Source organism: Pipistrellus kuhlii, unplaced genomic scaffold, assembly GCF_014108245.1.
Source record: "Pipistrellus kuhlii isolate mPipKuh1 unplaced genomic scaffold, mPipKuh1.p scaffold_m20_p_157, whole genome shotgun sequence".
In the NCBI taxonomy this organism is placed as follows: domain Eukaryota; kingdom Metazoa; phylum Chordata; class Mammalia; order Chiroptera; family Vespertilionidae; genus Pipistrellus; species Pipistrellus kuhlii.
The window spans coordinates 125001-137486 of NW_023425468.1; the positions used below are offsets into that span (position 1 = coordinate 125001).

The 12486-nt window shown below is 65.1% G+C and overlaps 1 protein-coding gene across 1 annotated transcript in view; it reads right to left on the minus strand.

Annotated features, from left to right (window-relative positions):
- ADAMTS7 (ADAM metallopeptidase with thrombospondin type 1 motif 7) overlaps nucleotides 1-12486 on the minus strand; it is a 48352-nt gene that overhangs the window by 11684 nt on the left and 24182 nt on the right. The window contains 8 exon segments of the mRNA XM_045582260.1: nucleotides 905-1031; nucleotides 1873-2008; nucleotides 3059-3303; nucleotides 5671-5791; nucleotides 7232-7368; nucleotides 7887-8056; nucleotides 10218-10363; nucleotides 11607-11699. Coding sequence (XP_045438216.1) covers nucleotides 905-1031; nucleotides 1873-2008; nucleotides 3059-3303; nucleotides 5671-5791; nucleotides 7232-7368; nucleotides 7887-8056; nucleotides 10218-10363; nucleotides 11607-11699 — 1175 coding nt within the window.

Here is a 12486-nt window from a genome sequence, read left to right on the forward strand (position 1 = left end):
CCGCCCCCAGGGCCCAGGGTCAGAGTGCAGCCCCTTCACTGGGCCCCCCGCACCCCCGGACCCCGCTCACACAGGGGCCCCCAGCCAAGGCGGCAGGGGCATCCCAGGCTGCAGTGGGGCGGCCGGGGACTGGGCTGCAGCTGGAGAGGGAGGCTCAGAGCCTCTTGGAGGGGCGGTCAGGGGTCAGGGGTCAGAGGGCTCACTTGGCGGGGTCAGAGGCTTCCAAGGGGGCGTGGTCAGGGGTTAGGGGTCAGGGGGCTCACTTGGGATCAGAGGCTTGCAGGAGGTGGTCAGGGGTCAGGGGTCAGGGGTCAGGGGGCTCACTTGGCGGGGTCAGAGGCTTGCAGGGGGCGGTCAGGGGTCAGGGGGGCAGTCAGAGGTCAGGGGGCTCACTTGGCGGGGTCAGAGACTTGCAGGGAGCGGTCAGGGGTCAGAGGGCGGTCAGGGGTCAGGGGGTCAGAGGCAGTCAGGGGTCAGGGGGCTCACCTGGTGGGGTCAGGGGTCAGGGGGGGCAGTGAGGGGTCAGGGGTCAGGAGGCTCACCTGGCGGGGTCCGGGGTCAAGGGGCTCACTTGGTTTGGTCAGAGGCTTGCAGGGGGCGGTCAGGGGTCAGGGGTCAGGGGTCAGGGGGCTCACTTGGTTTGGTCAGAGGCTTGCAGGGGGCGGTCAGGGGTCAGGGGTCAGGGGTCAGGGGGCTCACTTGGTTTGGTCAGAGGCTTGCAGGGGCCCCGGTCAGGGGTCAGGGGTCAGGGGTCAGGGGCTCACTTGGCAGGGTTAGGGGGGCAGTCAGAGATCAGGGGGCTCACCTGGCAGGGTCAGAGGCTTTCAGGGGGCGGTCAGGGGTCAGAGGGCGGTCAGGGGTCAGGGGTCAGAGGGCGGTCAGGGGTCAGGGGTCGGGGGCTCACCGGGGCGGGCAGAGATCCCGGACGCACATCCTCTGGCGCTCCTCGGGCGGGCCCAGGGACTCGCAGTACCTGTTGTCCACCGTCCCGTAGTGCCGCTCCGTGCAGTACGCCACCTGCCTCTGCACGCCTGGGGCGGGGCGGGGGGCGGTGAGGCCGGGGCTCAGGGCCCCCCAGGCGTGGCCACGCCCACTCTGCGCGGAGCTCCCGCAGCGAGGCCCCGCCCCCCGCCCCGGGGAGCAGCGCCTGGCGGGTAGGGACTGGGGCTTCCGAGCTGCAGCCAGGGCAGCTCAGGGCCACCCTGGACCTCAGAGTCTTCATCTGGGAAGGAGAGGAGCAAGGCCCGGCCCCCCGGCCCGGCCCCCGGCGTGGCTCAGGGGCTGAAGTCACAGTTCGATACCCGGTGGGGGCACAGGTCCGTGGGGGGCGTGCAGGAGGCAGCCGGTCCTTGGTCCTCTCTCCTCATGGATGTTTCTCTCTCTCCTCCCTTCCTCTCTGACATCAATAAAAACATATTCAATAAAAATAACAGTGCCCTGGCCAGTTTGGCTCAGGGGACAGAGCGTCGGCCTGCGGACTGAAGGGTCCCGGGTTCGATTCCAGTCAAGGGCACGGACCTTGGTAGCGGGCACATCCCCAGCAGAGGGTGTGCAGGAGGCAGCTGATGGATGTTCCTCTCTCATCGATGTTCCTAACTCTCTATCCTTCTCTCTTCCCTTCTGTTAAAAAAAAAAAAAAATCAATAAAATATAGCAAAAAAATAGATAAAAATTAGAAAATAACAGCTACCTCTGAGGATGACGTGTGCACGTAGCTCCACGGGGCGACCGCCCCCGGTAGCATGCACGTCCCTGGGACCCGCTGAGACGGGCCCATTGTACAGACGGGCAGAGTGAGGCTCAGAGCCGCCGAGCCCCAGGCTCGATGACGGCGAGCTGGACGGAGGCCCGGGGGCCAGCCCCCGCCCTCACCTTTGCCGCAGGTGACCGGGCAGTCGGTCCAGGCCCCGTAGGCCCAGGAGAACTCGGTGGCCACGCCAGGGGGGATGGCGTCCCGCTGGATGGTGTACTCGTAGTACAGACCGCGGTTCGCCTCATAGAACAGCATCTGGGGGGGTGGGGGGGGCAGGGGTGCCGGTGAGCTCTCAGCACCCTCTCCGCCCACCCAGCCACCCCCGGGACCCACTTTTGAGATGGGGAAACTGAGGCAGCCCCTCTTCCTCACACTTCCCATAGGCCAGCGTCCCTTGCAGTCGGCCTCTATTCTAAGGGGACCAGACGTCCCGCTTTTGGCGGGACAGTCCCGATTTTCAACAATCTGTCCCGCGTCCCACGGCGTTTTAAAAAAGTCCCAATTCTGCCGAAACCGGTGTGGCTCAGCGGATAGAGCGTCGGTCGGCCTGCGGACTGAAAGGTCCCGGGTTCGATTCCGGTCAAGGGCATGTACTTTGGTTGCGGGCACATCCCCAGTGGGGGGTGTGCAAGAGGCAGCTGGTCAATGACTCTCTCTCATTGATGTTTCCAGCTCTCCATCTCTCTCTCCCTTCCTCTCTGCAAAAAAAATCAATAAAATATATTTTAAAAATAAATAAAAATAAAATAAAATGGTAACAACAAAAAATCGGGACTGTCCCGCCCAAAGCGGGACGTCTGGTCCCCTTACCTCTATTCCCCAGCCGGGCCTGGGACGGGGAGGGGCGGGGGGCGGCCGGAATATGGGGGGCAGGGGGCGGGGGGGCTGGAATGGGGGGGCGGGGGCGGGGGATGGCCGGAATGGGTGGCCGGAATGGGGGGGCGGGGGGTGGGGGTGTGGGAGGCCGGAATGGGGGGGCGGGGATGGGGTGTGGGGGGGCCGGAATGGGGGTCGGGGGCGGGGGGAGCTGGAATAGGGGGCGGGGGATGACGGGGGGCGCCGGAATGGGGGGGCGGGGGATGGGGGTGTGGGGGGCCCGGAATGGGGGGGCGGGGGGGTACCGGAAAGGGGGGCCGGGGGGCGGGGGGGGACCGGAAAGGGGGGCGTGGGGTGTGGGCCCCGGAATGGGGGGGCGGGGGGGACGGAAAGAGGGGCGGGGGGGACCGGAAAGGGGGGCGGGGGGCGGGGGGGACTGGAAAGGGGGGCGGGAGTCGGGGGGACCGGAAAGGGGGCGGGGGGGGGCACCTGGATCCAGAGGGACTCGTTGGTGGGGCCGGGGGCGGTGAGCCGCTCCAGGTGGCCGTCGCGCACGTAGGTGAAGACGGTGCCGGCGATGGGGTGGGCGCCCTGGTGGCGGATGCTCCACTGCCCGTTGAGGTGGTGGCGGCCGGCGTCCTGGCCCCGCAGCACCAGGAAGTTGCCCGACGGGACCAGCTCCTTGATCAGGATCTCCCGGGCGCCGGCCGGGATCTGGCCCACGTCCACGTACCCTGAGGGCCAGGCGGTGCGGGGTGAGCCCTGCCGCCGCCCCACCTCCGCCCTCTGCCTCTTCCCCCTCCAGGGCTGAGCGTTGGCCTAGGAACCAGGAGGCCACGGTTCGATTCCCCGTCCGGCACAGGCATGCAGGCTCGGGTGGCCGGCTCGATGCCCAGTGGGGAGCCTGCAGGAGGCAGCCGGTCTGTGATTCTCTCTCATCATGGATGTTTCTACCTCTCTCCCTCTCCCTTCCTCTCTGAAAGCAATACAAAATATATTTGAAAAGTAAAAGTTTAGCCGAGGCTGGTGTGGCTCAGTGGATATAGCGTCAGGCTGCGGACTGAAAGGTCCCGGGTTTGATTCCGGTCAGGGGCATGTACCTTGGTTGCGAGCACATCCCCAGTAGGGGGTGTGCAAGAGGCAGCTGGTCGATGTTTCTCTCTCATCGATGTTTCTGACTCTCTATCCCTCTCTCTTCCTCTCTGTGAAAAATCAATGAAATATTTTAAAAATAAATAAAAAGCATCCCTTATTTGGTATTTGACAAAAGGAATGAAACTTCTTTAAGAAAAAAAAAATTAAATCCTATATAATAAAAGTCTAATATGCAAATCGACCCAACAGGGGAGCCACCTGTCGCCATGATGCGCACTGACCACCAGGGGGCAGACGCTCAGTGCAGGAGCTGCCCCCAGCCTGCAGGCCCCAGGCTGGCCAAGGCGGGTGCCAATGGGCGCCCCCCACCCGCCCCCTCCTGATCGCCCGGATCACCAGCCAGGCCCAGGGACGCTATCGTGCGCGATTTCACGCACCAGGCCGCTGGCAAATAAACAAACAGCCCTACTCCGTCCTCCTGCTTCCCGCCATCCATCCCGTCTGGGACGGCTCTGGGCGCTGTGCCCGGGCCACAGCCGTGTGCCGCAGGCTCTGCTGTGACCCCGTGTCACAGGGGGTGGGGATGTGAGGGCACCGAGCGGTGAGGCAGGGGGAAGGGCTCCGAGGGCTGTGCTCCCATCAGGCAGTGGGGTCTGAGGGCTGTGCTCCCATCAGGCAGTGGGGTCTGAGGGCTGTGCTCCCATTGGGCCGTGGGATCCAGGGGCTGTGCTCCCATCAGGCAGTGGGGTCTGAGGGCTGTGCTCCCATCAGGCAGTGGGGTCTGAGGGCTGTGCTCCCATCAGGCCGTGGGATCCAGGGGCTGTGCTCCCATCAGGCAGTGGGGTCTGAGGGCTGTGCTCCCATCGGGCCGTGGGGTCTGAGGGCTGTGCTCCCATCAGGCAGTGGGGTCTGAGGGCTGTGCTCCCATCGGGCCGTGGGGTCCAGGGGCTGTGCTCCCATCGGGCCGTGGATCCAGGGGCTGTGCTCCCATTAGGCAGTGGGGTCTGAGGGCTGTGCTCCCATTGGGCCGTGGGGTCTGAGGGCTGTGCTCCCATCAGGCAGTGGGGTCTGAGGGCTGTGCTCCCATCAGGCAGTGGGGTCTGAGGGCTGTGCTCCCATTGGGCCGTGGGGTCTGAGGGCTGTGCTCCCATCAGGCCGTGGGGTCTGAGGGCAGCTTCTTGGGGATCTGACCGAACCCTGCCTCCCTCGCCGGCCCCAACTGCGGGCCTTCCTTCCTCCACGCCATGTGTGTGCGCGTATGTGTGTGAGTGTGTCTCTGTTCGTGTGTCTGTGTGTGTCTGTGTCTGTGCGTGTGTCTGTGCGTGTGTGTGTGTCTCTCTGTGTGTGTTTCTCTGTGCGTGTGTCTGTGTGTGTCTGTGTCTGTGTGTGTCTGTGCGTGTCTCTGTGCGCGTGTCTCTGTGCGCACGTGCGTGCGCGTGTGTGTGTGTCTCTGTGTGTGTGTCGGTGCGTGTGTCTGTGTGTGTGTGGCACAAGCTCCACCTGAATCTCTCTTTCAATTCTTTTCTCTTTCTGATCCCGCTCCCCTGCCCCCTCCTCCAGGGAGCCTTCCCTGACCTCCCCCAGGCCGGAGACTCCCTCCCTCGCTGCTCCCCAGCCCTCTGGGCCTCCCTCCGCCGCACCCACCGGCGAGGGCTAACCGGGCCCGTTTACCCGATCCCACAGGCAGCCCTTCTCGGCCACGGCCCCCTCCGTACCTCAGCGGGGTGCACACGGTCACCCCTGACTGTCTGCGGACACCGCCCCGGAGCGGAGGGCGTGGGGCTGGGGGCGTCCCTGCGGCTGCCTGGCAGGGCAGGGACCCGGGAGCGGGCGGGGAGCTCCCGCGGGAGCCTGAGCGTCCACCCCGGGCTCCTGTCCAGGGGCCGGAGGCCGGACGCCCCGGGGGGACGGGTCACTCATTGGGTCTGGGCCGAGCGTCCCATCTGCGTGGCTCGCGGGCCACGCACACAGCCGGCGGAGGGGGCGGGGCGCGGGCGCGGCCATACCGAGGGGCGCGTGCTCCTGGAAGACCCAGCTCACGGTGTGGCAGGTGGAGCCGTTGCCCCTGCACACGCCGCAGCGGTCCTCCACGGCGCCAGAGTTTATCTGAAAGTCGCAGCCCACGTTCTGCAAGACAGAGGGGAGGCCCCGGGGCTGCTGAGGGCGGGCGGGGGGCTTGGGCGGGGACCCCAAGGCGACTCCTCTGCCCTGGTCTCCCCCCACGTGCACCAGGGCGGCAGGAGAGGAGAGGTGGGGCAGGGAGTGGGGAGGTGCAGGGGGGCAGGGGGGCTGGCCCTCCGTGGGTGATCCGTGTGGACAGGAATCGGGGTCACAGGCCCCGGGGTTCGCACCCCCTGCTGCTCTCCGCCTCAGAGCCCAGGCCTCAGGCCTCAGAAAGAGCAGCAGCAAGACAGCGGCTGGGCCCTAGCTGGTGTGGCTCAGTGGATAGAGCATCAGCCTGCGGACTGAAGGGTCCCGGGTTCGATTCTGGTCAAGGGCATGGATCTTGGTTGCGGGCACATCCCCCCAGTAGAGGGTGTGCAGGAGGCAGCTGATGGATGTTTCTCTCTCATCAATAAATATATTTAAAAAAAGAAGACAGTGGCTGAGCGGAGGTCGAGCCTGGGCTCCCGGTTCCTGGCGGTTCCAGGAAGAGAAGCCCCCAGGGGGCGAGGGGGCCGAGAAACGGAAGCGGAGGTGGTGAAGGTGTCAGTCAGGAGGAGTGGGGGCCTCTGCTGAGAGGTGACGGGTTGGGAGGGTTTGAGGTGGGGAGGCTGCATCCAAGGTGTCAGGGCAGAACCGGAAACGGAAACGCGCAGCTTGGAGAGGAGCTCAGAGGAGGCTGCTGTGGGCGGGGCAGGCGGCAGAGAAAGGAGGTCCGCCAGGGGCGGGGCCTGTGGAGGGGCACCTCCCGGGGGCGGGGCCTAGAGTAAAGAACCCCCCGGGGGCGGGGCCTGTGGTGGGACACCTCCCTGGGGCGGGGCCTAGAATAAAGACTCTCCCAGGGGCGGGGCCTGTGGTGAGACACCTCCCAGGGGCGGGGCCTGTGGTGAGACACCTCCCGGGGGCGGGGCCTAGAATAAAGACTCTCCCAGGGGCGGGGCCTAGAATAAAGACTCTCCCAGGGGCGGGGCCTGTGGTGAGACACCTCCCGGGGGCGGGGCCTAGAATAAAGACTCTCCCAGGGGCGGGGCCTGTGGTGGGACACCTCCCAGGGGCGGGGCCTGTGGTGAGACACCTCCCGGGGGCGGGGCCTAGAATAAAGACTCTCCCAGGGGCGGGGCCTGTGGTGGGACACCTCCCGGGGACATGGTTTAAAGACTCTCGTAGGCCATGGGGGCCTATGATAGGGACCGTCCCAGGGGGCGGGGCCTGTAGTGACGCCCCTCCCAGGGGGCGGGGCGGGTAAGGGAGCCCCCCCCCTATAGGGGTGGGGCGGGGCGGGTGAGGGAGGCCCCCAGGGGGCGGGGCGGGTGAGGGAGGCCCCCAGGGGATGGGGCGGGCGGGTGAGAGAGGCCCCCCCTATAGGGGTGGAGCGGGCGGGTTGGGCGCCCCCAGGGGGCGCACCTGGCAGATGCCGTCGATGCAGACGTCCCTGTTGCCCCGGCGGCCCTCGTAGCAGGGCGTGCCGTCCAGCACGGCGTCCCGGAAGCGGTCGCTGAAGGACTCGCCCTCCGGCTTGCAGTGCAGCTCGCAGGGGGCCTCTGGGGCGCAAGGGCGGGAGCCGTGAGGGCCCGGCAGGCGTCCTGGGGCCCGGAGCCGCCCTCCACCACCCACACTGGGGGCACCCACAGGCCGCCCTCCTGCCATCCAGAGGGGCTGGGGGAGCACCCCACTGGTGGGGGGAGGGGGGAGCACCCCACTGGCGGGGGGAGGGAGGGGGGGGAGCACCTCACTGCCGGGGGGAGGGTGGGGGAGCACCCCACTGGTGGGGGGAGGGAGGGGGAGCACCCCAGTGGCGGGGGGAGGGCTGGGGGAGCACCCCAGTGGCGGGGGGAGGGCTGGGGGAGCACCCCACTAGCGGGGGGGGGGAGGGGGAGGGAGCACCTCACTGGCAGGGGGAGGGAGGGGGAGCACCCCACTGGCGGGGGGAGGGAGGGGGAGCACCCCAGTGGCGGGGGGAGGGCTGGGGGAGCACCCCAGTGGCCGGGGGGAGGGGGAGCACCCCGGTGCATGGGGGGTGGGGGTGTAGGGGGAGCAGCCGGGGTGCGGGCAGACTCACGGTCAGTCGGCTGCGGCACCCACTTGTACAGCCGGCCGCGGTAGGGCGTGGCGTCGAACTGGCCGCACTGGACGGCGCGGAAGGAGGGGCTGCCCGGCGCGCAGCCCTGCACGTTGCAGAGCCGCACGCGCCGCCGCTCGCCCACGCAGAACCGGCCCCTGTTCTTGGGCCTGCGGGGGAGGCCGGCCGGGCTCAGCACCCGCACCCCAGACCCTGCCGCCCACCGTGCACCCCGACCCTGCCGGCCCCCGCCGCTGTGTGACCCCCGGGAGGCCCCTGCCCTCTCTGGGCCGCTTCCTCCTCTATAGTGTGGGGCTGGGACCCTAGCGGTGTGGCCCAGTGGATAGAGCTCAGCCTGGGAACTGAAGGGTCCTGGGTTCGATTCCGGGCAAGGGCATGTACTGGGTTGCGTGCACATCCCCAGCGGGGGGCGTGCAGGAGGCAGCTGATCGATGATTCTCTTTCATCGATGTTTCTATCCCTCTCCCTTTTTGTAAAAAAAAAAAAAAAAAAAAAAAAAAAAAAAAAAAAATCAATAAAATTATATTTAAAAATAAAAGGATGAAGAGGCCAGACTGTAGCCAGTGTTGCTCAGTGGACAGAGTGTCTGTCGGTCTGCGGTGAAGGGTCCCGGGTTCGATTCTGGTCAAAGGCATGTACTGGGTTGCAGGCACATCCCCAGTGGGGGGTGTGCAGGAGGCAGCTGATCGATGATTCTCTCTCATCGATGTTTCTAGCTCTCTGTTCCTCTCCCATCCTTTCTATAAAAAAGCAATAAACTATATTGATATTTTTGCATTAGCAGATTTGGCTCAGTGCTTAAGTGTTGGCCTTCGGACTTAACGGTCCGGGGTTTGATTCCCAATCAGGGCATATGTCCAGGTTGCGGGCTTGATCCCCAGTAGGGGGCATGCAGGAGGCAGCCAGTCCATGATTCTTTCTCATCATGGATGTTTCTATCTCTCTCTCCTTTCCTCTCTGAAATCAATAAAAATACACACGGACTGGCCAGATGATGATGATCTCTGAACGCACAATCATCCAGCCACTCAGTGTCTGTCCTATAGAATAAAAGGCTAATATGCAAACGGTCCCCGCGACCAGGAATTCGACCGGCAGGCAGGCCGGCCAACCGCCCATGTCCCCTCCCCCTGGCCAGGCTGGCCGGACCCCACCCATGCACGAATGCATGCACCAGACCTCTAATATATATAGATATAGATGATATAGATATAGATATAGATATAGATATAGATATAGATATATAGACTGCCTGTCCCCCCCCCAATACCCCTAGAATCCTAGTGAGGAGGGCCCCCCTCACCCCTCCCTCCGATGGAAAACAGGCCCGGGGACAGGCAGTCTCGTGCGGGGTCTCAGGGTCCCCCCTCCCGGGGCGGGGGGGGCAGTGCTGGAACCCCATCAGCAGCTTCTCTGGAAATGGGGTCCGGAGGAGGGGTGAGCAGGCTCTCCCACCGGAAGGGGGTGTGGGGGGGACTCCTGACCCATCTAAAGCCCGCGTCTAAGGGCTTGAGCACTGTCCTCTCCTGCCTGCTGGTCTCCGGGCCTCAGTCTGCCCGTCTGAGCAATGGGCCAGCAGTGGGGACACGCCCCCCCCCCCCCCCCCCCCCCGTGACCCGAGGACAGTGGCTGGAAATTCTGGCTTTGGGCCCTGTTGGGGGGGGGGACACTGCTGACCACTGGAGGCTCGGTCCCCCCTCCCGGCCCACCCCCCGGCCCCAGGCCCGGGACCCTTCCCCCTGCCCTCAACACCCCCGCCCCATCCCGCCCGCCCCATCCCGCCTGCCCCAGGCCAGGGACCCTTTCCCCTCCCCTCCATCGCCCACCCCATCCCCCCGCCCCATGCCCCCCGCCCCAGGCCCGGGACCCTTCCCCTCCCCACGTCCACCCCCCACCCCATCCCCTGCCCCAGGCCCTGGACCCCTTCCCCCCTCCCCTCCGCCCACCCCCGCCCCCATACCCCCCCTGCCCCAGGCCCGGGACCCTCCCCCTCCCCTCCCGCCCCCCCCCCCCCCCCAGCCCCATGCCCCCACCCCAGGGCCCGGGACCCTCCCCCCCTCCCCCCCCCGCCCCATCCCCCGCCCATGGCCCGGACCCTTCCCCCTGCCCTCCACCCCCCGCCTCATGCCCCCCACCCCAGGCCAGGGACCCTTCCCCCTCCCCTCCGCCCCCCGCCCCATGCCCCCCACCCCAGGCCCGGGACCCTTCCCCTCCCCCCCCCATCCCGCCCGCCCCAGGCCCCGGACCCTTCCCCCTCCCCCCCACCCCCCGCCCCATGCCCCCCGCCCCAGGCCGGGCCCCCACACTCACGCGGGCTCGGTGCACTGCCTCTCCGAGCTCTGCACGCCCGCCCCGCAGCTCCGCGAGCAGGCGGACCAGGCGGTCCAGCCCGACCAGCCGCCGTCCACCACCTGGGGCTGCAGGTCCGCCGACACGCACTGCCCGCCCAGGCACCACTGCGGGGACACACGGGGGTCAGGCCGCCGCCCGCCCTGTCCTCCCGCTCCCCCTCGGGAGGCCTGGAGAGGGGCCGAGGAGGAGAAGCCAGCCCAGCCGGTGTGGCTCAGTGGTGAGCGTCGACCTTGAACCAGGAGGTCAGGGTTCGATTCCCGGTCAGGGCACAGGCCTGGGTTGCGGGCTCCATCCCCAGTGTGGGGTGGGCAGGAGGCAGCCGATCCGTGATTCTCTCTCATCATGGATGTTTCTCTCTCTCTCTCCCTTCCTCTCTACAATCAATTTTTAAATAATATATATTTTATTGCCGAAACCGGTTTGGCTCAGTGGATAGAGCGTCGGTCTGCGGACTGAAAGGTCCCGGATTCGATTCCGGTCAAGGGCATGTGCCTTGGTGCGGGCCCATCCCCAGTGGGGGTGTGCAGGAGGCAGCTGATAGATGTTTCTCTCTCATCAATGATTCTAACTCTCTATCCCTCTCCCTTCCTCTCTAAAAAATCAATAAAATATATATGTGTGTGTGTGTGTGTGTGTGTATATATATATATATATATATATATATATATATATATATATATTTTTTTTTTTTTTTTTATTGCCTTAACCCAGTGGTCAGCAAACTCATTAGTCCAGGTTCGATTCCGGTCAAGGGCATGTGCCTTGGTTGCCCCCATCCCAGGTAGGGGGCGTGCAGGAAGCAGCTGATCCATGTTTCTAACTCTATCCCTCTCCTCCCTTCCTCTCTGTAAATCAATTATAGATAGATAGATAGATAGATAGATATGATATAGTTTATTGATTTTTTTTTTTTTACAGAGAGGAAGGGAGAGGAATAGAGTTAGAAACATCGATCAGCTGCCCCCTGCACGCCCCCCACAGGGGATGTGCCTGCAACCAAGGCACATGCCCTTGACCGGAATCAAATCTGGCCGATGCTCTATCCACTGAGCCACACTGGCCAGGGCTGAAATCAATTTTAAAAAACGGGGGATGGGGGGGTCTCTAAGGAGTGGGGGAGGTCCCTCCCAGGGATTGTCCACCGGGAGCGAAGCAGACAATCCAGCAGAGGCAAGCCCCCACGGGTCTCCATCCTGCACCCCGGGCCGGGCTGGGCCAGGGCTGGAGGTGGGGGCCAGGGTCTGCGGACCGGGGCTGACACCCGCCCCCCAGCACGGACACAGCAGGTGGTCAGGTCTCTCCCGCCCCCCCTCCCGCCCCCCTGCACAGCGGGACCGGGCGCCCTACCTTCTGGTCCCCGCAGGGCGTGCCGTCCACCACCGGGTCCTTCTTGGTGTGACAGCTGAGGAGCTCGGAGCACCAGAGCACACCGCAGGGGTCCTGCCGGAGGGGGGAGGGCCACAGCTGAGCCCCTCCCAGGTCCCCCCACACCGTGTCCCCCGAGTCCCCCCAGGGGCTGGCGCCTGGCAGGGCTAAACCAATGGGACCCTCTGCCTTCTCGGAAGCTTAGATGCTGTGTCACCTCTGAGGTTCACCATCGATGTGTCTCTCTCCCATCGATGTTCCTCTCCCTCTCCCTCTCCCTCTCCCCCTCCCCCTTCCCTTCTCTCTCTCTCCCTCTCCCTCCTTCTCCCTCTCCTTCTCCCTCCCCCTCCCCCTCTCCCTCTCCCTCTCCCTCCCTCTCCCTCTAAAAACCACTGGGAAAACAGCCTCAGGGGAGGGTTAAAAAAAAATAAGTAGAATAACCTCGAGCTGGGAACCCAGAGGCCATGGCTGGATCCCAGGGTGGGGCGTGCCGGAGGCAGCTGATCCGTGATTCTCATCCTTGATGTTTCTCTTTCTCTCCTTCTCCCTCCCTCCTTCTCTGAAATCAATCCTATCTAATAAAAGAGTAATATGCAGATGGACTGTCACTCCAACACACAAAGATGGCTGCCCCCATGTGGTCAAAGAGCCTGCCCCCATGTGGACACAAGATGGCCCGCAGAGGAGGGCACTTAGGGATGACCAGGCCTGCAGGGGAGGGCAGTTAGGGGCGACCAGGCCTGCAATGGAGGGCAGTTAGGGGCACCCAGGCCTGCAGGGGAGGGCAGCTGGGAGGCACCAGGCCTACAAGGGAGGGCATTTGGGGGTGATCAAGCCTACAGGGGAGGGCAGTTAGGGGTGA